The sequence below is a fragment of the Magnolia sinica genome, chromosome 5 (genome assembly GCF_029962835.1).
Source record: "Magnolia sinica isolate HGM2019 chromosome 5, MsV1, whole genome shotgun sequence".
NCBI lineage: Eukaryota > Viridiplantae > Streptophyta > Magnoliopsida > Magnoliales > Magnoliaceae > Magnolia > Magnolia sinica.
The window spans coordinates 10,065,217-10,090,056 of record NC_080577.1 but is presented as its reverse complement, the minus strand read 5'-3'; the positions used below and the strand labels follow the sequence as shown (position 1 = coordinate 10,090,056).

The 24,840-nt window shown below is 39.7% G+C and overlaps 2 protein-coding genes across 5 annotated transcripts; one reads left to right on the top strand and one right to left on the bottom strand.

Moving 5' to 3' along the window:
* Positions 1 to 263: 263 nt before the first annotated feature.
* LOC131245399 (tubby-like F-box protein 7) lies at positions 264 to 5,558 on the top strand. The gene is made up of 4 exons (XM_058244850.1): positions 264 to 740; positions 1,073 to 1,160; positions 2,224 to 2,353; positions 4,818 to 5,558. Exons 1-4 carry the CDS (start codon positions 378 to 380, stop codon positions 5,389 to 5,391), a joined length of 1,155 nt encoding a protein of 384 aa, XP_058100833.1. The 5' UTR covers positions 264 to 377; the 3' UTR covers positions 5,392 to 5,558.
* Positions 5,559 to 7,477: 1,919 nt separating this feature from the next.
* LOC131245398 (protein FAR1-RELATED SEQUENCE 5-like) lies at positions 7,478 to 23,763 on the bottom strand. Of its 4 annotated transcripts, XM_058244847.1 has the most exons (4): positions 23,433 to 23,553; positions 23,068 to 23,283; positions 11,246 to 13,390; positions 7,478 to 7,892 (listed from the first exon to the last, which is right to left on the bottom strand). In XM_058244847.1, exons 2-3 carry the CDS (start codon positions 23,145 to 23,147, stop codon positions 11,293 to 11,295), a joined length of 2,178 nt encoding a protein of 725 aa, XP_058100830.1. In that variant the 5' UTR covers positions 23,148 to 23,283; positions 23,433 to 23,553; the 3' UTR covers positions 7,478 to 7,892; positions 11,246 to 11,292. The 4 variants fall into 4 exon arrangements, with proteins under 4 accessions (XP_058100830.1, XP_058100828.1, XP_058100829.1 ...); XM_058244845.1 differs by lacking the exons at positions 23,068 to 23,283; positions 23,433 to 23,553 and adding an exon at positions 23,564 to 23,763; XM_058244846.1 differs by lacking the exons at positions 23,068 to 23,283; positions 23,433 to 23,553 and adding an exon at positions 23,564 to 23,763 and having other exon boundaries at positions 11,278 to 13,390.
* Between the last annotated feature and the right edge of the window lie 1,077 nt (positions 23,764 to 24,840).

The window sequence follows — 24,840 nt, the reverse complement described above, 5'->3', positions numbered from 1 at the left end:
GAAATTTTCAATGGTCCGAATTCGAATTCAAAATCAAAGATTATGATCTTCTATGAAGGTTGATTTTGGGAAAATATATTACGTATTGTAAAAATGACAATATGAACGGCTCACATTATCGGATTGTCTCATCATATGGTCCCCACAGGGTGGCGATTTACACTTCATTATACATCGCGACTGAGGCAAAACGAACTCTTTTATTAAAAAATGACAATATATAATCCTGGGAAAAGGGGAGGATATAGACGCGTTTTCATCTTCTCTCTGAAAATCAATCCCAACTTCAGAAAAGGAAAAGGAAAGGAAAATCCTCTCTGTCTCTCTCTCTCTCTCTCTCTCTCTCTCTCTCTCTCTCTCTCTCTCTGCTTGAGAGAATGTCTATGAGACGGGCATTTCTCTCTAGAAAGGGCTCCATAGCCCGTCCTTTTTCCAGCAGCAGGAAAATCTCCTCCCTTTCAAATCCTCTCCAAGAACAAGGAGTATTCCATATTGGAGAAGGAAAAGAGAAAGGAGGAGAAGATGGCGATGAATCTCCCGAAGATTCCTGGTCCAAGATGCTCCCGGAGCTCCTCGGCGAGATCATCCAACGCGTTGAATCGAGTGAGGACCGGTGGCCCACCCGCAAGAACGTCGTCGCCTGCGCCTGTGTCTGCAAGAGGTGGAGGGAGATCACCAGATCGATCGTCAAATCGCCTCTGCAGAGCGGCAAGATCACTTTCCCCTCCTCTCTGAAACAGGTCTGTTGGGATCCCCTTCTCCCTTCCCTGTTCTTGTTCTTCCATGTCTTGGCGATATCATCATGTGGATCTGGCAGAATCGGCCATGAATCATGGATTTTAATCGGTAATTCCGATACATTGTAATCGATTCTAGGTCTAGAAATTCAAGCACAATCACAATCTGCCAGAATCTAGATGTTCTGTTTTTGTAATTACTTTCATTCTGGATGAAATATGCATAATGCGGAGAATGGAATTGGCTTATCTTCTCTCACGTTGATTTAAATGGAATTGGAAAATCTATAGGTTGGACATTGAATTTTATTTTATTTTTTTGGCGTTGAATGCAGCCAGGACCACGAGATCTTCCTCTGCAGTGCGTTATCAAAAGGAACAAGAAGAACTCGACATTTTATCTCTATCTTGGATTGACCCCAAGTAAGTAAAATGATAAATGCAATTTCTTTACATGCCCTATCTGTCTCTATTCGCTACTTTTCGACTTCTATGAGCAGTAAATTAGGGGATTGTGTTATATAGGACCACCTGTTTGTAATTTGCTAGACCAAAATGCTAGATGACAAATTTGACTTTCTCAAATCTCCGAAATCAGCTTTGCCGTGTAATTTTGGTTACTTCGCTTAGTCAACTGAAATCATTCAAAACCATGTGAGAAATCATAGCGGTTCATCCTATTTGGGAATCCATTTCAACGCCTCAGTGTACCAACCATCTTGACTTGTTTGGATCGCCGCTAACAAATATATGTTTTATTAATTCTTTGATAAAATGATTTTTCTTTTTCTTTTTCTCTCTAAAAGGTATGAATGATGAAAATTTTATTGAAGTGAAAAGAAGAAGATGAGATCCATCTGGTTGGGGAATAATAAAAACCAAGGCAAATGCATGATTAAGAAAACCCTCCTTTGGCAAGTTTATTGGCTGATCTGTTAGCTCCTTGAGAAAGGATGTTTAAATCCATTCCTAACGTATCCGTTCTTTGGCGATAATGGTAGCTACTTGTAGGATATCTTTGGTACTTTTGAAACCCTTACAATTTTCTTACTTTGCCATAATGTATGGATAATTGGATATGTGTTATTTATGTTACGAAAAGAGTTGAAAGGTTAACAATTTTGTTAAACTTTTCATGCTAGAAGGATTTTTTTATATTAAAAATAAAAATAAAAATAAACAATAATTTGATTACTGAAGCCAGAAATTGATAGAGTAGGTCAAAATAATCCAGTAGAAGTCATGGAATTATATATAAATAGCATCTGATAAATTGATACCATTGTCCATATCTGTATCCTGCATTTTTGACAAATGGAGAACCATATTCCCCTTTCCCTATCCATGGTCATCTCATTATCCTTGTCTGGTATCATTTGATAGTCTCTGTTTATAGTCTCCAGTTTTCAGCACTTGCTCAGTTGCAGGTTTCACCAAAATGGGTGGTTGAAGTTTCAGCTTATTCATTTATAATGTTATGTTGCAGCATCAGTAGATCAAGGGAAATTTCTGCTGGCAGCTCGAAGGTTTAGGCATGGCGCGCATACTGAGTATATAATCTCTCTTGATGCTGATGACTTGTCCCAAGGAAGTAATGCATATGTCGGAAAGTTGAGGTAAATCTTTGGTAATTCTGCCTCTTCATGTATGCACCAAAGGAAAAAGCCTTTTGTTGATTGGTAATATTTGTGTGCATAATTAGAATGTCCAATTTGTCTCAAGGGTAGCTATTGTCATGTTCTACGCCAGATTTTTAATATTTAGCACAATGAAACTCCCTTTGAGGTTATATTGGCAATGGGTTTGAAAAATTCTCTTGGGTTGTCTGAACAGAAATGCATTTTTGTTGAAACAAATAATCTCTGCTGTGCACTTCAAAGTGCATGAGGCTTTTTTCTGTACATAAGTATTATTGTTACCCAAATACTACACTGTAGAAAGCACATCTTAGGAATGGGTTTTTTTTTTTCCTGCAAAATCCCTAGCCATTTTGTGGATGAACTTCTGTGACATTCATCATGTTATTGCTAGTACTTGCTTATGTAATTTCATGTTCGGCAAGAGCACCACAAAGATCTACTGTACCGAGACCAAATGGGTAAGAGAACTTTAAGCAGAAACTTTCGGTGCAATCAACTACCTTATGATTATCCTTCTCCACATTGGTGCTAGTAAACAGCTTGAATCCTGTAATGGAAGTTTGATGGAATCATGGAATTGGAAGACACCACCAGAAAACTATTCTTAATTTCAGAAACCTTTACCATAATCAATTCTTCAAGATGCACCTGATTTTGTTAAATGTTTCAATGGCACCCTTTTAGTTGATACCTTTAAGTGCGTTGTCAGATAATGAAAGGCTTATTGGAAAGTAAAAAAATGACTAGAGCATATTTAACAAGTTCAATCGGTGTTAGGGAGTTATTCACAAACCACGCTTACCGTAGTAGTGGGCAGAAAAGTAAACTCTATCATCTATTTATGTCAATTATTGCATAGCTTTGGAGAGCTAGCGACAATTTCCCAATTTTGGCATTACCCAGATCTTGAATCAAAATATCAGAAATGCTCATTTGATGGTTCAGAATTTTAGCCATTCACTTGCATTCTGCAATAGTTATGTGATGTTTTGGCAATTGAAGTACAATTTGGATTTGGAATTCTCTTCCAAAAAAACAAAAACAAAGGAGAGATTCTGATTTGGAATGGATTTCTTTTGTCAATGCACTAAGCTAAATGCACTCGATACCTTAAACGATTATAGAATATATGTATGGAAGGAATCTTGATAGGTGAATTGAATTGCTATTCTTCTGATATGGCCCATTACAATTTGTGTTTCTTCTAAGCTGGAGCATTTTGTCTGCTTAAGTGTTTCTTTTTCAATATATATATATATATATATATAGACTTCGCTAATCTCATAAACATATACAGTCTGGCCCCTCCCCTCTACATATCCCCACATATTGAGCTGGCATGTTTTTGAGCACCCCAGCGTCCATCAGGTAGTCCACGCTGTGAGAGTCAGACTGGTCTGGCAGATGAGCCAGTGTGTGAAAGCAAATTGATATCTTTTACTTCGCCATTTGTTTCATACATTGTGGCCCTCCGTGATGAGTGGGTTAGCTGATTCTTAGTCCAGGGCACAGCGTGGCTCACCACTCGGCTTGGATCACGCATGTGTTGATAATGCCCATGTAATTGTCAAACCCCCCATAAAAGCTTATGCTGTTGATGTAACCACCTAAATGGATTATCTTTTGTCCCTATTGAATACTTCACTTTCAAACCGAAAGGGCCTCTCAGTTTAAGATTTTGACAGCCCATACTTTTTGACCATCAGCCATCAAATCACACAGGATTAGATTGGATTCCATGGAGGAAAATAAAAAAGTAGCGGCAGATAAAAGAGAAGATACAATAATTTGGAAGTCCTAGTCACTTTCGGCCCCTGGTTAGATGAAAGAGGTGAAAATTCGTGAAATTTTACCAAAGTCGATCAGATACGGAAAGGCCAAAAAAAGACTAGCAACAGGAGAAGACATACCATATGAGAGCAGATGAACACTGCAAGTTGTAACTCCAATTTGACAGTTAACCTATTTAGATGGATTCCTAAATCCTTTTCGTCACTGACCGGATCGTTATTAGTCCGGTTCTCCAATTAATTATTACTATGCTTTCGTCAACTCAAATGCAATTGGATTGTAATGTAACTTAGCATGTAGAAAGAATACCTGCACTATAACTTCCCCTGTGGTAGCAACGTGCCAGCTGGTCCCAAGCCTAGGTAAAGGTGAAGGGCTGATGTCAGGTGGGTAGTCGGTCACCAAACTTTTACCAAGCAATCATGAGAACTCTTGTTTCTCTTTTTTTTTCTGTTCTTCTTTCTTTACTTTCTTTTTTTGAAACTAATAACCAAAACTTTCAGTTAAGCTACAATGATGATGCTCATGACTGTGACGTCAATGTGCAAATACCTGCAATATATATTTACAAATGCTGTTTATTTTGTGCATGTGGGGTTATGGGATGCATTTCTATTTTATTTTCCATTAATTACCATCATATCTGCAGCTCGGATTTCCTCGGCACCAAATTCACAATCTATGATAACCAACCCCCATACAATGGTGCAAAGCCCTCGAGCTGCCGAGCCAGCCGCCGTTTTGCCAGTAAGCAGATCTGCCCCCAAGTCCCTGCAGGCAGCTTTGAGATTGGGCATGTCTCTTACAAGTTCAACCTGTTGAAATCAAGAGGGCCAAGAAGGATGCTTTGCACACTGCAATGTCCTACAACAAGAGGGACCAGCGATGACGAGCTGCAGAAGAACTGCGAGACGCAGAGTCCTGCAGCACCAGCCAGATGCATGGTCCTGAGGAACAAAGCACCAAGGTGGCATGAGCACTTGCAATGCTGGTGCTTGAATTTCCATGGACGGGTCACAGTCGCATCAGTCAAGAACTTTCAGCTGGTTGCAACCGTTGATCCAAGCCAGCCGGGGGCCAAGGGGGACGAAGAGACAGTGCTCCTCCAATTCGGGAAAGTGGGAGACGACATGTTCACCATGGATTACAGGCAGCCATTGTCAGCCTTTCAGGCATTCGCCATATGCCTCACCAGCTTTGGCACAAAACTCGCCTGTGAGTGAACCTTCGTATATACTATTTATGTGTATCAGGTTGCAGAGGATATCTACCGCTTATCTGGAATAGGGAAAAAAGAAAAGAACAAAAAAAAGATCCCGTTGCAGCCTCTTGATATCTTGTTGTATCAGGTTGTTTTTACTCGAAAAATTGAACGGCTTATGTTACCAGATGGATCATGGTGTTTGTGTTATACTCTGGGTGGTCGGGTCGGGTTGGCAGAGGTCTTCTTGCCAGGATCTCTACCGGCCATTACTCAAACCTTTGGACCACAACTAAGGGTCCTGATGCATAAGGGGCATGAATAGTACCTGATGTAACCAAAACAAACAAACCAAAAAAAAAAAAAAAACTGATGGGCTCCACTGGGTACAGGTGAAGACAAAATCATCAGAAATCTTGGCCACCCATCATGGGCTCTTCCAAGATGGCGTGTCAGGAATTGCTTGTACGGTGACCTGCACCTGGTGTGCCCAAGCATTCAATCAGCGCCAATCAAACCATCAGGTGGGCCGCACCATGAGGAAGGAACAATGAGGAACACCCACCACAGAAGAGCCCCAGATTTATAGCATGCATCCCACCCGCATCAGGAAGCCTATCCCACTAAAAAAAAACTCAGCCCGATCTAACCCTCTAGTGGGCTACCCCACCACTTGAATTTGCATATATGGGCATTTTAACTTTTTCTATGGCGTGGAGCCCCCATGCTGTGTGTGTGTATACCATCCAACCCGTGTGTCAGGTACTCTGAGAACGAGATACCTCAAAAATCACCCTAGTTGAACGGTAGGCGGGCCTTTGCAACTTGAATTTGTAGACTTTCCAGGCATTTTTCATTTTCTATTGTGAGGTCCACCGGGTGGTTGGATTTGCCTGTTCACCGTCGCCATTTTTTACGGTATGACATATTAACACTAGGTAGGTGCCATTTTTTATTTTTATTTTTATATATATATAGTCACCACCATCTCTGTAGGCAATTGATCAAAGGTTTCAGATCTTCGGACCTGGGAGGACATCCCCTATTTATTGCAAGGGACCCATGAACTGTATGGTTTGTACATGGACCCCATTCCCCGGGGCTGGCAAAGGAGGGTACCATACATCCTGATGCATCAGGGCCCCGGACCGGGGGACCCCCTGCCTGCATTCTATAGGCAGACCATGATCTCATTTTAGTTAACAGTATGTGTTAGAAATCTTGATCTCTTGATTAACGAGTTCATATTAACAGTGGTTGTGAATTAGAGATCAAGATCTCTAATCCATCATTACTGTTAACTAAAATGAGATTAATTCATTTTTTGGCACTGGCGATACTGGACCTAAGTTTTAAAAAATACCTAATTCAAAAAATGGAAAAATATGAAAATTTATTTACCCTTTGTGCCACTGTTGTAGATGAGAATTCCGAGCAACTAGCCGCTAGGGCCCACCGTTGTGTTAATGACATCCACCCCAAGGTTGCACCAACATGAAATGGTATGGCCCAAAATCAGGCAAGAAAACCATTAGGCGGGCCACCACACATTCAGAGGTTTTTCAATGGTTATCCTTTTATTATTATTACGTGGCCCACCTGACTATTGGACTGGCCACACGTCCTTTCATGTTGGGGCATCCACCCAGTTGAGGAGCATGTGCCTAGGATCTCAGCTATCATATCATCCCTAATGGGTTGATTTGATCAGTACGTGGGCTGCCAATCAATTTCTGTCAACCGTTCATTTGCTGGATGCACTAGTGACTCACATGATGATCATACCATCCACACTAGTGGCATTTGGCCATTTACATCAAGAGTACTCAACCAACAACCCAAAGTGCCCAACACAAACCCAACCCGAATTCCTCTATATTCAACCCTACCCAACCCAAATACATACGATTATTCCCAACCCAACCTGAATTTGCTCAACCCAACACGATTTCAACCTGACCCCAAATGCCCTGAAAGACGAAGACCCAGAAAACCCAACCCAAACTCAGGTTGGGTGAGTTGCAGCCCCAAGTATTACGAATCTTTATAACATTGTGGTATATGTCCCATCGACTGAGAGCGTATGCACAATACACAACAATGGAATAGAACATAAAACCTAATTCAATGATATATTATTATTGTCCAAACATGATATGATATATGAAATAGATGAGCCTCTCACCTAAACTATCAAGATCTGAATCTGCCTCCATAATGTACTCCAACACAGACTCAATGGCTACATCAATAACTATTTTGGCATCACAACTGTAAGTGAAAAGCTATTGTTGTAACTAACATAACAGTAGCAACAAGACTGGAGTTGTGAGCTAACAGCTAATTACATTTATCACATACATAAAAAAAAAAAAAAAAAGTTAAACATGAACACAACTCTACATGTAGTATACTCGTGTCAGTGCACATGCCATCATTCCCCACCATTTGTTCCCACAGACTACAATATCTGAGCAAAGATCATCCTTTCTAATCAGGCAAGCCGTCTTCCGCTAAACCACTCTGCATCATAAGATTATAATTACAACACAATACATATAAATCACCCAAGCATGAACTTCACAAAGAGGAAACAGCTAAAAATATAATAATTTGCAGAGAATAACACAAGACTAAAAAAACTATGATTCAAACCGAATAAAAGTAACATATAATAAATAATTAAAAAAAGATTTTGACAAAGATAATAATACCAATTTAAAAAACAATAAATCATTTGGATGCAAATGGACAAATGGTGAAGAGTCATTTTCCTGAAAATCAGTGGCAACAAAAGCATTTCTTTCAGGGGCTCAGCTGCTCGGCTCTTTCCAAATTTTGATCAAAGGCTACCCAAATGCTTAAAAGAAATGTCTTTTGTTTTATTGCTTGTACTATTTGAGATTTGAATGATATGAACACATTTTGAATCTAATTGTATCACTAGTGGCTGAAAACACAAAATTTTGTCCAACAATGGAAAACTATCATGTGTAGTTTTCTTTTTTCCTTTCTAAGTTCCACCATTTTCCTGATGTTTCCCTTAGACTCTAATACATTTCCTGGTATCTGCAATAATATCAATGATATCAATACATGATTCTGTATCCAAGGGGTGCAATACATATAACGTCTTTCTAATGTCTACAGAAGAGGGCCATAGTGCTTCCTAACATCTGCCTCCTATGTCTCAATGATGTGGAATCAGTAGATCATCTCTTTATCCACTACAAGTTCTCTAGAGAGGTATGGAGTGGTGTTCTGGCCATGTTTAAAGCTCCCTGGGTTATGCCTCATTCATCCAAAGGGATTTTTGGGTCCTGGCATGCTGGAAATCAGGAGGGTAAAAAGAAGTCTAAATGGAGAATTGCTCTCCTCCAGGTCTATCTAGGCCAAAAGGAATGATAGATGCTTTAGGAACAAAACTTCTTCGGCTGGGGTTTTATCCAGGGTTTTGAATTGCATCAGGGATTTGGTTAGTGTTTGGTTTATTGTTTTGTATAAGTTGGGGTTGGGTTTGTTCTTTCATCTTTTCCCTTTTGCATAGTTTTTCCTCTTTTTTTGGCATCCGGCCTTAACAAAATTTCAGTATCTTTCAAAAAAGAGAAAAACATACAATGATAGTGGGACATAAAACATTGCTGCCGCTCCACTTCCCCTTTGCAACCATAGTTGAGTGCTGCACCAGCACAAAGTAATCCCCAGATCTCTTCCCAATCTTCTCTTGAATTCCATCACAAACAATAGAAAAGAACTCCCCATGCTTGTAGCTCTTCCAATAATTACTCTTCTACTCCCCTTCATTCTGGAATCCTGATCAAGAACTCGAGATATTCTCCCCTTCATCAACCTCCATCAAATCCTTTACTCCATCGCCATCAAAAGTACAACTCTTCAAGTTGGCACATTTTCAAGGCACTCAATGCAACTGGATTGTGGCAAATTTCACCTATTATTCAGCAACCTCATATCACAACCCCCCCCCCCCCCCTTTTCCTTCCTCTCCTTATGAGCTGGATAGTACGAGGAATCAACAACAATCTAGTAAGAAGGATTGATCACTCTTGCATGCATTGAATAGATGCATACCAAGATTGCAAGTCAATCTTGGATGTTCAAATTGTGAGCCATGCAATGGAGGGATATATGGCCCAAAAATTACAATGATAGTAGAAACCTAATCATCCACACATTGGTGGGATGAACAGAGAAGGATTGATCACTCTTGCATGCATTGGTGGAATGAATAGAGAAACCTAAGGATTGATCACTCTTGCATGCATTGGTGGAATGAATAGAGAAACCTAAGGATAATAACCTTCTTATGTGCTATATAGTAAGAGGAATCAACAACAATCTAGTGAGAAGGATTGATCACTCTTGCATGCATTGAATATATGCATACCAAGATTGCAAGTCAATCTTGGATGTTCAAATTGTGAGCCATGCAATGGAGGGATATATGGCCCAAAAATTACGATGATAGTAGAAACCTAATCATCCACACATCGGCGGAATGAACAGAGAGAGAGATGAACAGGTAGGGAGAGAAATCCCTGATGGTCCAAATTCAACGGGCAAAGCTCAATTTGATCAGAGAGTTAGGACTCTAACTAGAGTGACTTTGACTTTGTAGTCCATCCACAGTGGGGTGCACATTTGGACAGCTTGAGTTTGAGTAGATGTTTTGCGTGTGCAAAATTCATGCATGAGTATGATACACTATACTTGCCAGAGTATCATGTAACTCAGTAATATGAGAAGGCAATAACCTGCTATGTTCTCCACCAATTTTTAAATGGTGCTGACTGGTGCTGACTCATCCACTATAAATGCGGCATACATGTAAGTGAATTCAGTTGTGGATGGACTATATCTTGAAACTCACACTGATGTGATAATCATAACCATCTGATATCAGCCACTGGATTTGAAACGCTGACATTTTCTAACCATCAATTTAATAGCCATCACTAGGAGCCATCAAATAATTGTGATTTCCAGTATATGCTTCAGCCACAATGGGGCCCATGAGTCAAAAAGTCCGGATTGACCAAAATCAAACGGTGGATCAGCCACCAACGTTTAAGAGATGGTGGAAAATGCACATGGAATTCTTAACTCTAATTAGAATGCCAATGACGTTGGTATTGCACCAAAGGAGTGCCTCAAATAAATTTCATTTTCCTCTCCAATTGCCCAATTACTTTCATTGGGTACAGTTTTAAAGATGTGAACTCTGTTTCCAGTGTTCACCTGATTTTATTTATTTTATTTACTTTTTTCCTAATACAAAATGTCCAAAATCTTGCATTCCACTGTATGGCCACAGAAGGGATAGGTAAATGGAAAATCGCAAACAGCTTAAATTCAACAACAAAACGTCCATCAAGGCATTAACTAGAGGGGAAAAAAAAAAGCCCAATTGACCTTAGTTTGTTTCCATGATCATGGGTTACCATTTGAAAAAATTGTCCACTTGACCTTGCATTTGGACTTCTATGATCCATATGGACTATCTCCATTATACAGATTGATTCTAATGGCAGTTCATTGGGCCCTTTATCGATGGGCCTTTCCCAAAAGTCACAATAATTGATTCATTTAATCGTCCAAGCAATTACATACTATTTCTTAATTACGTATAGAAAACAATCAAAATTGGGCCATTTTTCAGTTGAATGGTTACGAATATCCAACAAGTGTGATTTTTCAAACATGGCACATGTATGCTGAGGCCCACCAATGATAAACTATAAGGTCGATTTAAATCGATAAATAGAGGAATTAAAAACAGTGAAAAAGTAAATGTCAGGATGAATGGAAACAAGCAAATGCTTATAATTCATGTTTTATTTTAACAGCAAAATACTCACAGCCACCAGAATCGCTGACTACTATCAGCCACCTGAGTTGTGCTTTGTTAACTCTGCCCTAGCTCAATATTTTCATGCTGGCGACTAGCAGCATCATTTTCTGCAGCATCCAGTTCCTTTGATATATGTTGCAAGCCACATACAACCATGTCATAAATTTTTGCATTTTTTGCTCCCTTTGACAAAATATTATGACTCAGCAACATGAGATTGTAATGCCGTAACCATACTGCTCTCTCATCATCACCTTGCATCTCGATGCCGAGTACTTCCAGTGCATCCCCAGGCTTAGCATGCTTTGTCCACCTTCTCAAAACATAGTGCAAGGGAAGACTGATAACATTTGACATCCTAAAAACTAATAATATATGTCTACACAGGATGCCTGCAAACTCAAACTTTTGACAGCTACAATTGGCTCTGGTTTCAGAAGCATTAAAATTCACAGTGTAACCCCTACCTTGCTTGCGATGATTCGTCACTCTATATGTGATGGCTGTTCCATCATCTTCGATTTTGTCCGCAATGTGTCTATCTTTCCTAAACAATTCCTCTTGAAATTTCACAAAAATTGTTCTTGTATAAAGTTTTGCCGCTTCCTCTTCCATAGGCAGCACTGACTTCAATTTTGGAGCTATGTCATTTGATCTATAGTCCTCCTCGTTTTCCTTCCCGCGTTGATTGAAAATTGCTCTCTCGTACTGCTTAATAAACTCATAAGACCCTACTTTCATATCCACATACCCATCAAAGTAAGAGTTTATGCTGTCACTGTGGTGAGTAGTTGATGTATCCGCAAAGAAGGTATGGCGCAAGTACGTAGGAACCCATTTCTCACGTTTCTCATACATCGACTTTAGCCAGACATTATCCCTCGCATTATACTTCTCAAGAAGTGAAACCCATTGTGATTCAAACTCTACAATTGTCCCTCTAGTATAAATGCATTTCCTAAAATCCTTTGCAAAGTCTTCATGGACGCTAAATGCTTTGATGGTGGCGTTTTGAAAAATGTGCCTCAGACAAAATCGATGGCAGGTTTGAGGGAACACTTGTGCAACTGCTGTTGTCATGGATTGATCTTGGTCTGTAATCATCGAGATTGGATGACGTCCCAACATTGATTTCAACCAAGTCTCAAACAACCACACTAAGGAAGCTTCAGTATCATCATACAATAGTGCACAACCAAACAAAACAGATTGCTGATGATTGTTAACTCCCATAAATGATGCAAATGGCATCTTACAGCCATTTGTATTGTATGTGGTGTCAAAGGTAACAACATCCCCAAAGCAACAATAGTCCATACGTGACCTAGCGTCAACCCACAAAAAATTGGTCACATCGTTTTCCTTATCAAATCCTACTGCAAAGAAGAAGCCAGGATTCTCAGCATGCAAACGCTCAAAGTATTTAATCAAAATTTCCCTTTCCCCTTTCTCAAGACGCTTTGTTGGCAACGAAGACATTATATAATTTCTAGGATCTCTCCCAACATTACCAGTACTACTCCGTCCTGATTCTATTGCCATTGTCTTGACAGCTGGAGTTGTCCTTGAACTTGGACATCCCCTTTTATCAATCTCGTCTTCTGTATCAGCATGTATCCGTCTATGAGATGGAAGCAAATGCACCTTTATCCCGGTTACCATGTTATGGTTGTGTTCTTCCACAAATTTCCTAACCACCCATTTTCCATTGTTTCTCTTATTTACCAATAATGTTGCTTCGCAACCTGTTCTCGTGATTGCCTTCACCTTTCGCTTTCGGTCTGCTCTATTAACATATCTTTGCTCACGGAAACCATGTCTATAACATACAAATTGACGAGAAAGTATTGTACCGTCACGTCGCGATTTACGAGTAGAGTACCGCCGAACACTAAAACCCACATATTTGGCATATGCATTGTATAATTCAAATGCCTGGCCATCAGATGCAAACTCCATACCAACATAAGGCACAAGACACGTAGCTCCAAAATCATTAACAAATTCTCTCTTCGCAATATGATCCTTTATTTTATCTTCCTCTCCCTTATCAATTTCACCATCCACATCTTCGTTACACTCTTCATTGGTCCATTCTTCTACCACTTTCTCATCCATGACAATATTATGGACTTTGGTTAAGCAAAACACACTGCAGAAAATTACGGTGATATGTCAGTCGGGATAGTGGAAAGCACTTTAGAGGACTAAGTTAACAATTTCATCCAATGCAATCTACCTTGGGCAGCATATACGACATTCTGAGATTTGCTTGTCAATACATGTGGTCTACATGCATAAAAGAGAAATTTCTTCACACCTTACATATTCAGCCCTTAAATTAAACATGTCTTAATCCGCCCACAAGCATCGATGTATATCCGATACTTACGTAGAACAAGTAAAAACTCAGACAACGACCACAGAAAATTAGATAACATTCCTGTATGTCTATACAGACCTCTTTTTTTTTCTTTTTTTTTAACGAATGTCTATACGGACCATACAAAACCAATTAAATTTCTTTGGGTATAGAAAAGAAGAAGAGGCGAGAACGCTCAAAGAGAAATGCCTGCATGACCATCCAGTCCATAAACGTCGGGCAATTGGTGATGCAAGTTGGAAACCATCATCTTGTTGAAAGCAATATGATGTTTAAAGTCCACTTAAAATGCATTGGGAAATACTTTTTCAGTAAATAAGATAACAATTTGCCTATTTCAGAATACTATTGGAAAAGCACAAACTCTATAAGGTGTATGGGTCTAAGGCTAGTGGGAGAGAGAATGAAAGGGGACTAAAAATGAGTCACCCTAACCTTAGAACTTGAAAAGCTTGGAAAAATTTTGTAATCGAGAATCTTAAGACCACCTGATTTTTCCACAAAAATTGACCAAACCATGAGAAGTCCAAATTTCTCAAAACTAAATTAACATTCTCATCAGATTCTGAAAAACTGGATTATTACCAGAAATCCAGTTCATGCCTCCACCAAGTAGACAACTCAGCTTCAGTCAAATGTACTTCACCTCCTAAAAACCATTCCTATTAAACAATACATAGCCCATTGTTACTAGAGTACAGCAATGGCTATCGAGTATGGCAAGCAGTTGGATGCATCAAATTCTCAAATTTCTAATTCTCAGCATGCAGGAACTGCATGAATTGTGTTCATCGGATGCTCAAAATCAAAATTCTCAGGATACAGGTGCAGTAAGGATTGGTAACTGCTCATATGTCATAACTATAATCATGTTAAAATGCTTCCCTAACAATTTCACAAGTGGAATCTGCTGCCCAGTCAGCATGATTCTACAAACAATAAATAACTCAGGCCCATTAGGAGTCAGGGACTCCACCTATGCTAAAGCTAGTGTACTACTCCCATGTGCCAGATTAGCAGCCTCTAAGTGCATCGTTCCAGTAGTTATTGAAAGTGACTCTATGAATGTTATGAAGTGGATTAGATAAGGGCCATTATGTGTAGCAACCTGCTCCAATAGTTATTGCATGTTCCTCAATCGGCCAACCTGCATGCAGATGATCTGGCAAAGGAGATAGTGAATAGAAGGAACCTGGCTTTTATTGGTTTGCCTAGGAGGGGTAAAGGTCTTATTTTCTCTTAAAGGAAAGTAATTTTTATTGAAAAAATCAAGAGAATTCAAAGGTATAAAGGGATAAGGGAGGATGAGAAATTGTCCCTTAACCAACAATACAAACAATATGAAAACAACAATTAAAGGGCTGGGTTAGGAGTCTTATCTCTGGGATTTTTATTTTTTTAAAAGATTTTCTGGGATTTTGATATTTGTGATGCTTTTGTTGTACTTCAGTTTTCCTGTGCTTGAGGCGGTGTTGCCTGTGCTTGCTTTGTTGTAATTCTCTTTTCTATTTTCAATAAATGATCCATTCATCAATAAATAAATAACTGATCCCTATGGAGTACAAGGTCCTAGTACATTTTAATTTCAAAAGAAAAAAAAAAAAGTCCACATGCATATTGTTTTGAAATACCCATATATTTTCCTTAAGGGTCGTTTGGATGCCTATAAATGGTTTAACAGGTAAGGCCCTGTTTGTTTCCATGGACTACCACGGTAATGTATAGTAAAACTCACATCATTACATCTTTACTGTGATTGGATATTGCCAATTGTCAAATCATTGTAATCCTTCCAAATCCCGCGAGACATGGATAGGTGGAAAGACGTTTACATGGCATAGTTTCATGGGCCCCACCATGATGTATGTGTTATATCCACACCGTCCGTCCATCTTGTGTGATCATTTTACGGTATGAGACAAAAAATAAGATAGATTCAAAGCGTACATGGACCACACCACAGCTACCGGTAGGGATTGAACGCCTACCACTAAAACCTTTTTGAGGTCCACAGAAATGCTGGATCAAGCTGATATTTGTATTTTCCCTTCATCCAGGTTTGTTTGACCTTATGAACAAGTTGGATGGCAAATAAACATCCTGGTCGGCCGTATGAAGTTTTCAACAGACGACATCATTATCCCACTGTTTTTTGTGGTGTGGTTCATGTGAGCTTTGTATCTTCCTCATTTTTTAGGACATGACCTGAAATGATACTACAAATGGATGAACAGTGTGGATATACTACGTATTGATGAAATTACATCCACGTGTATCCAATCACATAAAGTACTTTACATGTATGGACAAAGAGCCATGAGAGGCATATTGCGTACGGTAATAAAACATGTTTACTTTTGACTACCATGGTAATGATAATTATTACTCATTTACTATACATTACACTACTTAATGACTTTACCGGAACATGTCAAAACAAACAGGCCGTAAGGGCATGTTTGGCCTAGCGCTGGATGGTTTTAAGACGTCTTAGGAGGGTTATTGCAAGCGACCCCATCCCATCTGCTATTTGGGATGGCGGGTGTACTTCATCCACTGCGCCCTCGTAAACACTGCCTGCCGCAGAGACGGATTCGGCAAATCCCAACAAGATTTCGCCCATCCCTTGAAATACCATGGGATACAGGATGGGATGGAAAATCTGGTTTCAGACGGCGTGGACAGGACAGCGGATGGGATGGAAGAGATGACTCGATCAATCCGGTCTCCGTGCGTCTCCATATAATGTCAACGCCTTAGCAGGGTAGGGCGACGGTGCTGCTCAGTGGGGATCGACACAAAATCAAGCTGTTAGACGTTCATCTTCCTAACCAACGTTGATCATGGTGGAATCTCACCGTTGGAAGGTAAGTACCCGATATGAACCATGGAAAATGGGGATTTTCAGTTTGTGTTGAGTCTGTTAAGGATGTTTTGATGAAGATGTTTTGAAATGGGGATTTTCGTGGGTTGACTGGTGGATGGGGATTTGCGGGTTGGATCCTCGGTAGCATGGATGTTTTGATGAAGCTGAAATTGAAATGGGGATTTCCGTGGGTTTGGTTTCTTGACCCACCATACACATCGATGGGGTGTGTGACTTGTAGGGCAGAGAATCGGTGAAATTGAAATGGGGATTGTCATCGGAATGGCTTCTTGACATCTGAATCCATAAGCATCATTTGGGTGTGTGATTTGTAGGGGAGAGGATGGGTCTTTGACTGGTGGATCCTCAATGCACACCCAAATGCCCCCATTTCAACTCATGACCTGCTGTCAAATTCACTCTATCTGGTAGATCTGTCACCAGATAGAGCTCAAAGCCATAACTATAGATCTCATTCTTTAAAAAAAATTTGTATGCATTACTGTGATCTCAAAATGTATCACTATCACCTATCTCCTTATGCTTGCCTATCAAAGAACCTATGTTTTCAATCCTAAACAATGTTGCATGTGTATTTTGTGTACTCCTAATCTCAGCTCATGTATGTGTACTTCTTTTATACAAGGCACACCTAGAGGTAGGCACCTGGGTGGTCTAAAAAAATTAAGCCTGTAAAATGATTAGGTGGGCCATGTTATATAAAACAAATGAAAACCATTCAAAAACTTTTAAATTCAAGAGGGGCAGGTGTGATTATTTGATTGGGATTATTAATTTGGGGTAGTGGGTTGGATGCCATACACACAGGTGGGGCCCACTCGTGAACCTTGTAGAAAGTACTTGGAATTAGGAGTTTTAACTGTTAACTGCCTAAGGACCGGGAATGGTAGTTTTTGTACTATTAACTGTTTTCCACTAACAAGACTATTTGGCTGTTTGGATACATGCATCATCTGATTCGTGTATTCATAACCATTTCCCATTCATCACATGAACACGCCAGATATTGCCCTGCCACAGAGTATGATTGAGAGTTTATTTCAAACTGGTGATGTGTGTGATGGTTGATATACAGGCATTAAGAAATCATACACATGGCACATTAATTCAAATCAAACCATCCAATTGCAGGAAGCACTATAGATAGGTCATATCTTTAAATAAGATTGATTTAATGACCGAAAGCGCTGATTTATGACCATTTGTTTGTTGAATCTACTTATGTTTTTAATTTGCTTATAGTTTTGTGTCTGGCAGGTGGGGTCATCTGGCCCAACCCGTTAATAAATATATGGGCGGGTCAGGTTGGGTAGGATTCAGCATGAAGCTGACCAGTTTACTTAAAAGGTTACATTTTCAAGTCTGAACCTGACCCACTACCCATTTAACTTGGCCCAATCTGTCTCAGAAGCAGGTCAGTTCAGTTTTCCTGTGGGACGACCTAACCCATTGCCACCCCTTCTTTAGGATTTGCCAAATCCAAATTCCATGTAAATCAATTTGACAATTTCATGGATTTATGAAATCCATATTCTCATTTCCTTGATCCCAAACGGAGCCTAAAAGGCTTTTCAATCTTATTTTAAGATGAATGTGAAATCACTAGAAGGATTTAGGATGCATATATCCACTGTTTAGCCCCCATGAAAAGACTCAATCGAAAGGTTTCTCCAATATCTGCATATGGGCACTTCACTTTGTTTTGCTTAACTTATCAATGACATGCTTTTCATGCACCTGGCAAATGTGTATGAAATTTAAACTGATTGTCAACTACTCCCTTCCCCGCCTTGGATTAGTCATAACCCAGATTCACACCAGTTGGATAGTCCTAATCATTGATTGGAGGTTTCTTTAGGGAAAAAAAATTGCACAGTAAAAAGAACTTCAGATCAGATTTTTCTAACCATTGATTTATCATTCCCCAAAAGTCCTCCAATGGAATGGATAGGATTGTTAAATCCGTGAGACTTTTTTGGATATGGTTAACAAGATACAAACAAACACACACCCTTTTTTGTTAATTATGGTGTTACAATTATTTTGTGTCCTATGAAGGAACTTTTCACGCCCAAATCTACTGAAGAGGGTCTCAAGTAGCATAAGATACACATATTTCAACTGTACAACATTTCCCTTGATACTTTGACTAGTTCTATGAAAGAACAGGATTGCTGTTATAGATTGTTAGAGAAGAATAGTATAATTTTGGTGTTACTGTGATACTATGTTATATTATTTGTGCTAGAAATTCCTGTACTACAGCTGTTGAAATTCTCTTAAAAACTAGAGACACATTTTTTCTTAAGTAGGTATTTTTTTTGTCCTATTATTCAATTTGGTGAATTTGGGGATTTTCTTCAGCTATTTAGTGGATTTGTGGATTGATTAATGAAATAGTATCTTTTTGAGATCATTAGAAAAATGGAGATCTGATTTATAGAATCTAGTCTGCACCATGTTCCTTTGCCTGGCCCCGCATTTTTTCAATCCATATTCACGCTTCCTAAAAAATGAGTTCCAGCCACCTACACTTTGGGCCTGTTTGGATGCAATTCCTTAGAAGGGGTACAGCTTTTTGACACCTATTTTTTCAAGCAAGAATGAGACGGGTTTGAGCAAAGTGCATCCAAACGTAAACATCAACTGCCATTTGGATCAAAACAGTGTTTAGGCCTCAAATGCCCATTCAAAGGGTGCATCCAAAATCTAGTCAAGATATATAAACATCAACTGCTCTCCATGGCAACATGGGGTGCTTGTAGATGCTATGTAAGATTGTTAGTTTTCTTTTCATGGATGCTTACTGCATATGGAGTGGTTTCAAAATCTAGTCAAGATATGGTCTTCTCAGAAGGCAATGAATTTAATAATCATGAAGTCGTGACTTTCACAATTGATTATTGATTAGCTATTGCTTAGTAGTACTATACCTGCAAACCAAACTTTACAAAAAAATAAATAAATAAATAACGAAAAATGGGCTGGATGAAGTAAGCTATGTTGAGGATTAGGTTTTACGTTTACTGATATGGGTCACTAAGAATACTGTGGATTTCTATTAAAGACACCTCCGGACATCTAAGTGTAGGTGATCCATTCAAATGGAAAGCGAAGAGGGCGAAGATATTGCGAGGTCCGTTGTTGTTCAAGCGATGGCAGCTTGTGAGGCCGCGGTTGGAGAATACTGTCGAGTATACATGTTCAAACAACCGGCACGTCATGGAGATGATACGTCCACACCGATACAATCGCCGGTTAGGTCTCCTGTGTTACCTACTCGATGTTCACCACGAGAGAAGACAGTGAAATCCCTTGCAGAGCCGCTGTCCCGGGCAGCAAAGATCAAATGGAGTAAACCAATGGATCTATTCGACACGTTGCTGGAACAGATTGCATTGGAACGGAAAGCCGACAATGGTTTCAAGAGAGAAACATATCAAGCAGCTGCTGAGGAAGTGAAGAAACAAACACAGGTTTCTGTCAACTGGCAGAACGTATAGAACCGGTTGCGGAATCACAAGAAGGAGTATAATGACGTCAAGGACATGCTTGCCACCAGTGGATTTGGATGGGATAATGAGCGAATGGTGGTCACGACACCTGACGAAGTATAGGAAGAGTATCTCAAGGTAAGAAAACCTAACCATTTTTCTATAGTACAATTTAGTACACTTTCATGTGTTAATGATGATTATATAAATATGAATATTTGGAATTACTTATACCGATTCGTTTGTTGTAGTTACACTCGCACGCTGGGAGACTACGTGACAAACGAATTGAGAGAATGGATGACCTAGTGGTTATCGTCTGATCCAATCAAGCTACAGGACGTTACATGCAAGGAAGTAGGAGTATGGCTGCATCCTCCTCTCGGGTTCAACAAGATCTTAATAAGGCTTGGACAAAGCTCGATTACAATCTTGACTATACTATTGACCTCTCAGAGGATACTTTAAGGGACTCGACAAGGAACAATCAATTTTCCTCAGAGACACCGACCATAGAAAATCGATTCTTTCGCGGTACTCCCAATTGCATGTCGGATTCTGATCAGAATCGCAGTGGAAGTAGCACTTAGAAGCGAATGCGGCCTCCTCGTCCCTATGATGTACTTGGCATATCTCTTAAGTCTGTTGCGGAGGCCATGCATGATTTTAGCCTAGGAAAAGAGGTCAACCGAACTAGCAAAGTTCTGGATGTCCTCGAAGAGGTGCAAGGGCTAACCAACTTTGAGTTCATTGAAGTTGGTTAGCTCTTAAGCAGGGACGAGAAGCTCGAATCATTCTTTGTCAGTCTACGACCTGAGCGCCGTGTCGATTGGTTAAAGAAAACCCTCTGTGATAAGCTTGGTGATGGTGGTAGTGGTTCCGTATGATGGGGATTGTCATATGTTTGATACAATTTGGTATTTTTGGACCTGTAATAACTTTTCTTATTTTGTTTGGTTGTTTGGATTGTTTTATTTCTGTTTATATCTTGGATACAACGTACGATACTTTCATATTTTGGATGACATTAATCTCGATATTTATATATTAGTATGATCGTTTGATATAATCAGATCAGGTAGACATTCTTGATATTACTGTAGGAGAAAATCTTACGTTGCAATTATTTATGCTCTACTACAGTTAGACATATCGAAGGGTACGTATTCATATTCATTTCAATACATTGGAATAGTCACAATATCCTTCCTAACAAATATATTCATGTGAGATACATTAGTTTAATAATTGATAGTCATTTGTAATTTTTCTATGCCATTCACTGTTTTTTTTTTTTTTTTTGATTCATATGCTCTCATTTTCATTCATTGATTGACATGTTAGTGCAGATGGGGAAAGAGAAATAGTACGTCATACTGGTTGGTCACCGACCGGGAATCTATCTTTCTTGGGATGAGGCCAGATTGGAAGTAGAAGGCTACAGCGGGAGTAGACACCGGGCCTTAAAAAACCGGAAAGAAGCGTTTACTTATTGGGACAGTCACTACAGTACCACAATTGCTCAGCCAACTATAGGACGAGCCAAATTTGAGCGATGTGTATCCGCTTCTTGTGATGAGCTTGCCTCACGGAGGACTTCATGGTCGTCAACCCAAGAGACGACGTGAACCATGGTTTCTCAGCCTACTTCGACGGATGATGCCATCGTCTCTATTGGTGAGAGAGTAGCTGCAATTGTAACGGGTCTCGTGGTTATGTTTTTCATTCTGTATATCGTAATTAAACTCTAGTTCTACACTGGAAAAACATATTACTGTTTTGATTAAGGATACCATGATACTCTTTTTCATGGTATGCATTCTACATGCATTAGGTTCCTTGCTAGTTGATTGCTTAATGAGGTATAGAGGATAAAAGTGAGTGTATGCACTTCTATGTATGTCAACACAATTAGTCGATAGTGATCGGTTCACACCGACACCCAGGTGGATTGATGTACAGTGGGCCCCACAGCGGTGTGGTTACCCAGTAGGCAATCGGATTTCATGCTAATATCAGTAGCATGGTTTTACCGTGAACAAATTGGCTACTCCCCCTGACACCAGCCAATCGATGCTCTGTCCGCCTTGGCATGGATGTATGTGTTTCATCCATGCCGTCCATCTATATTTCCAGATCATTTTATGGTATGAGACCAGAGATGAGGTATATCCTAATCTCAAGTGGACCACATTACATGAAAGGTGTTGAATGAACGTAGACCATTAAAAACTTATTGGCGGCCCTAAAAGTTTTGGATCTAGCTGATCTTTGTTTTTTCCAACTCATTTGGGTCTGTATGACCTAATCAACAGATTGGATGTCTAATAATCAGTACAGTGGGCCTAAAATGGAGGATTTAGCTAGGAGGATATCCAATCACTATTGTTTTCCAGTGGTGTCATCCACCTGTGATTTATATCCCTTTCATTTTTGGTATCAATATCTAATATGAACTATAAAAATGCATGAACGGAATGGATGAAACAAATAAACCATGGTGGGACCCACAGAGCACCTATCACCAGCAGCGGGGATGGTGCCAGGGGGAGTAGGCAATCCGTTCCCAGTTTTCCACAGTCGGACGAAGTTTGCACCAAATACGCCAAGTGCAGGAAGTGTATCAAGCAATCCCATCCCAGCCAAACATGCCAACAGGTGTTGACGGTCACCGTAGCCAATCCCAGTGACAGTCCAAACACAATGCCGTGTATCCCATGGGCTATTGCAAACCCATGGGATCAATGGACAAACACTGACAGTCCATCAGATACCTTAAACCATATCCCATTCCATCTAATCCCTTGTAAGTCGCCTGGCCAAACACGCCCTAAATGATTTAGAGGTGTAAATCATTTCCGGCCTGTCCTGTTTCGCTGAAGCTGTAAATGATTTATAAGTAAATGATTGTCTGTGTTTGGATAGCCTATAAATTGTTCAAGTCCTATAAATGGAGAGCCTGTAAATGAAGTCACAGTTTTTTTTTCCTGTAAATCATTTACAGGCACTTTTCAGCATCTAAACGCTTTAAACCAAAAAAATAAAAAATAAATAAATAAAGCCACCTCCATAGAACAATCCCAACCCTTGGGATGGTGTCCTGCAAATACACGGTTACGAAAATAAACGGAGGAACGGTCGGCATTCGACTGAATAAGAACCCAAAATTGGATTTCTGTATGATCTTCCAATCTAGGAGATTTTTAAGGCATGATTTATCCACTGTGGGGCACGAAGTATCAACGGTCTGGATGGATGAACCATTGGCCAGCTCATACAACCTGAAAGCACGAGGATACTAAGCACATCTTCAGGTAGATGATCGTATGATTCCTCTCATGAAATAAAAGGACATTTAAAATTTTTAAAATTTTAAATTAAAAAGAAAAAAAAAACCATTCTCTGACGAAATCAAGAACTCGAGAATTACCTCTGGGGAGCATGGAAAATCCCCAAAAAGCACTTCAAAGGTAGGGTTTTTCGGCGGCCCAAAATCACCGTAAAAAATCAGGTATCATGGTAGCAGCTATGTTGTTTACAGAGACAGAGAGAGATCCTAACCATGCGAGATTTTGCGGAGAGATCTTCGCCGTCGATTTGTTCGATTTACAGCCTCTCGCGGGAGAATACGTCTGAGAGATAGGGAGCCCCGTTTCGTCGGGTTCCTGTAACCAGTTCACCCCGGTAATTACGACATAGGAAGCGTACTCGCTCGCATGAGATGGATGGATGGAATCGCGGCACATATGCCAGCATGGCACACGTGGGGCCCACCAAGGTAATTCAGGACGGTACGCTCATCCTTGACGGTGGACTTCGGTTCTTCGTTTTGAGGTAATTCACACTCAAGACTAAGTGGAATATCAAATCCGCGACGGGATTATCACCTGGCATGAAAAATCATAGCCGTTCAGTCAGTTGATGGACGCACCATTTCACAAGAATCGTATGGTCGGTTGTCTATTGCTATTGATGTTGTGTGATTGTTTTGTGGTGAATGAGTGGACCGATTCGAATATTAGGCCATAATCATGACGTGTCCGACCTTTTTCTGACTGATTGATATTCTCTACATGCAACGCTTGCTGAAAAGAAAACTACAGCAGATTCATAATTACTATTTTTCGGTAATTAAATTAGTTTAATTTTTGGATGTCGAGTCCTCCCCATCTTTCTTTGGGTCTACTCGTGGAGTTACAATGTGATTTAACTTCAACTTCATCTCATCCAGATGAAATAAGACGTAGTGATTTTCGGCTGTAAAATTATATTTTATGCTTTTAACGATGAGGCTGGTAGTATGTATTCCTATATTACATACTAACAGTGGCATTATTGGACCGTGCTTTGCAGGCACCATGATAATGTATGTATTTTATTTATGTCCTTCATCCATTTTGGATAATTATTTAAGGACGTGTTTGTTAATACTGAATTTTTATACTTAACACGGAATTTAGAAAATATTTCATATTTAGTGGTGTTTGTTAACGTAGAAAAAAGAAAGTGTTCCACCATTTTATGTTGAAATTTTTCCTGATGGGAGTCCTTTATGTTGAAATTTTTCCGTGATGGAAGTCTAGCTTAATGGGGAATGAAGAATGCGCTCTATGATTATTATTTTTTTAATCCAAAATTGTCCTTTGCAAGAGAGATTTTCTCCCTTGCGTTGTACACATCCCAACTTTTAACACGTGGCACTTCTTTGAGCCCACCATGATGGATGTGTTTCATCCATTCCATTCATTCATTTTTAAAGATCATTTTAGGATTTGATACCAAAAATGATAGGAATAAAAACCTCAAGTGGACCACACCACAGGAAAGCAATAGCGATT

Excerpts from the sequence above, each read along its gene's own strand:
- LOC131245399 (XM_058244850.1), top strand. The coding sequence starts at position 378 with ATGTCTATGAGACGGGCATTTCTCTCTAGAAAGGGCTCCATAGCCCGT. Across the intron at positions 1,161-2,223 it reads CTATCTTGGATTGACCCCAA|CATCAGTAGATCAAGGGAAA; the intron begins GTAAGTAAAATG and ends GTTATGTTGCAG. Across the intron at positions 2,354-4,817 it reads GCATATGTCGGAAAGTTGAG|CTCGGATTTCCTCGGCACCA; the intron begins GTAAATCTTTGG and ends TCATATCTGCAG.
- LOC131245398 (XM_058244845.1), bottom strand. The coding sequence starts at position 23,748 with ATGTGCCGCGATTCCATCCATCCATCTCATGCGAGCGAGTACGCTTCC. Across the intron at positions 13,391-23,563 it reads TCTCCGCAAAATCTCGCATG|TGTGTTTTGCTTAACCAAAG; the intron begins GTTAGGATCTCT and ends AATTTTCTGCAG.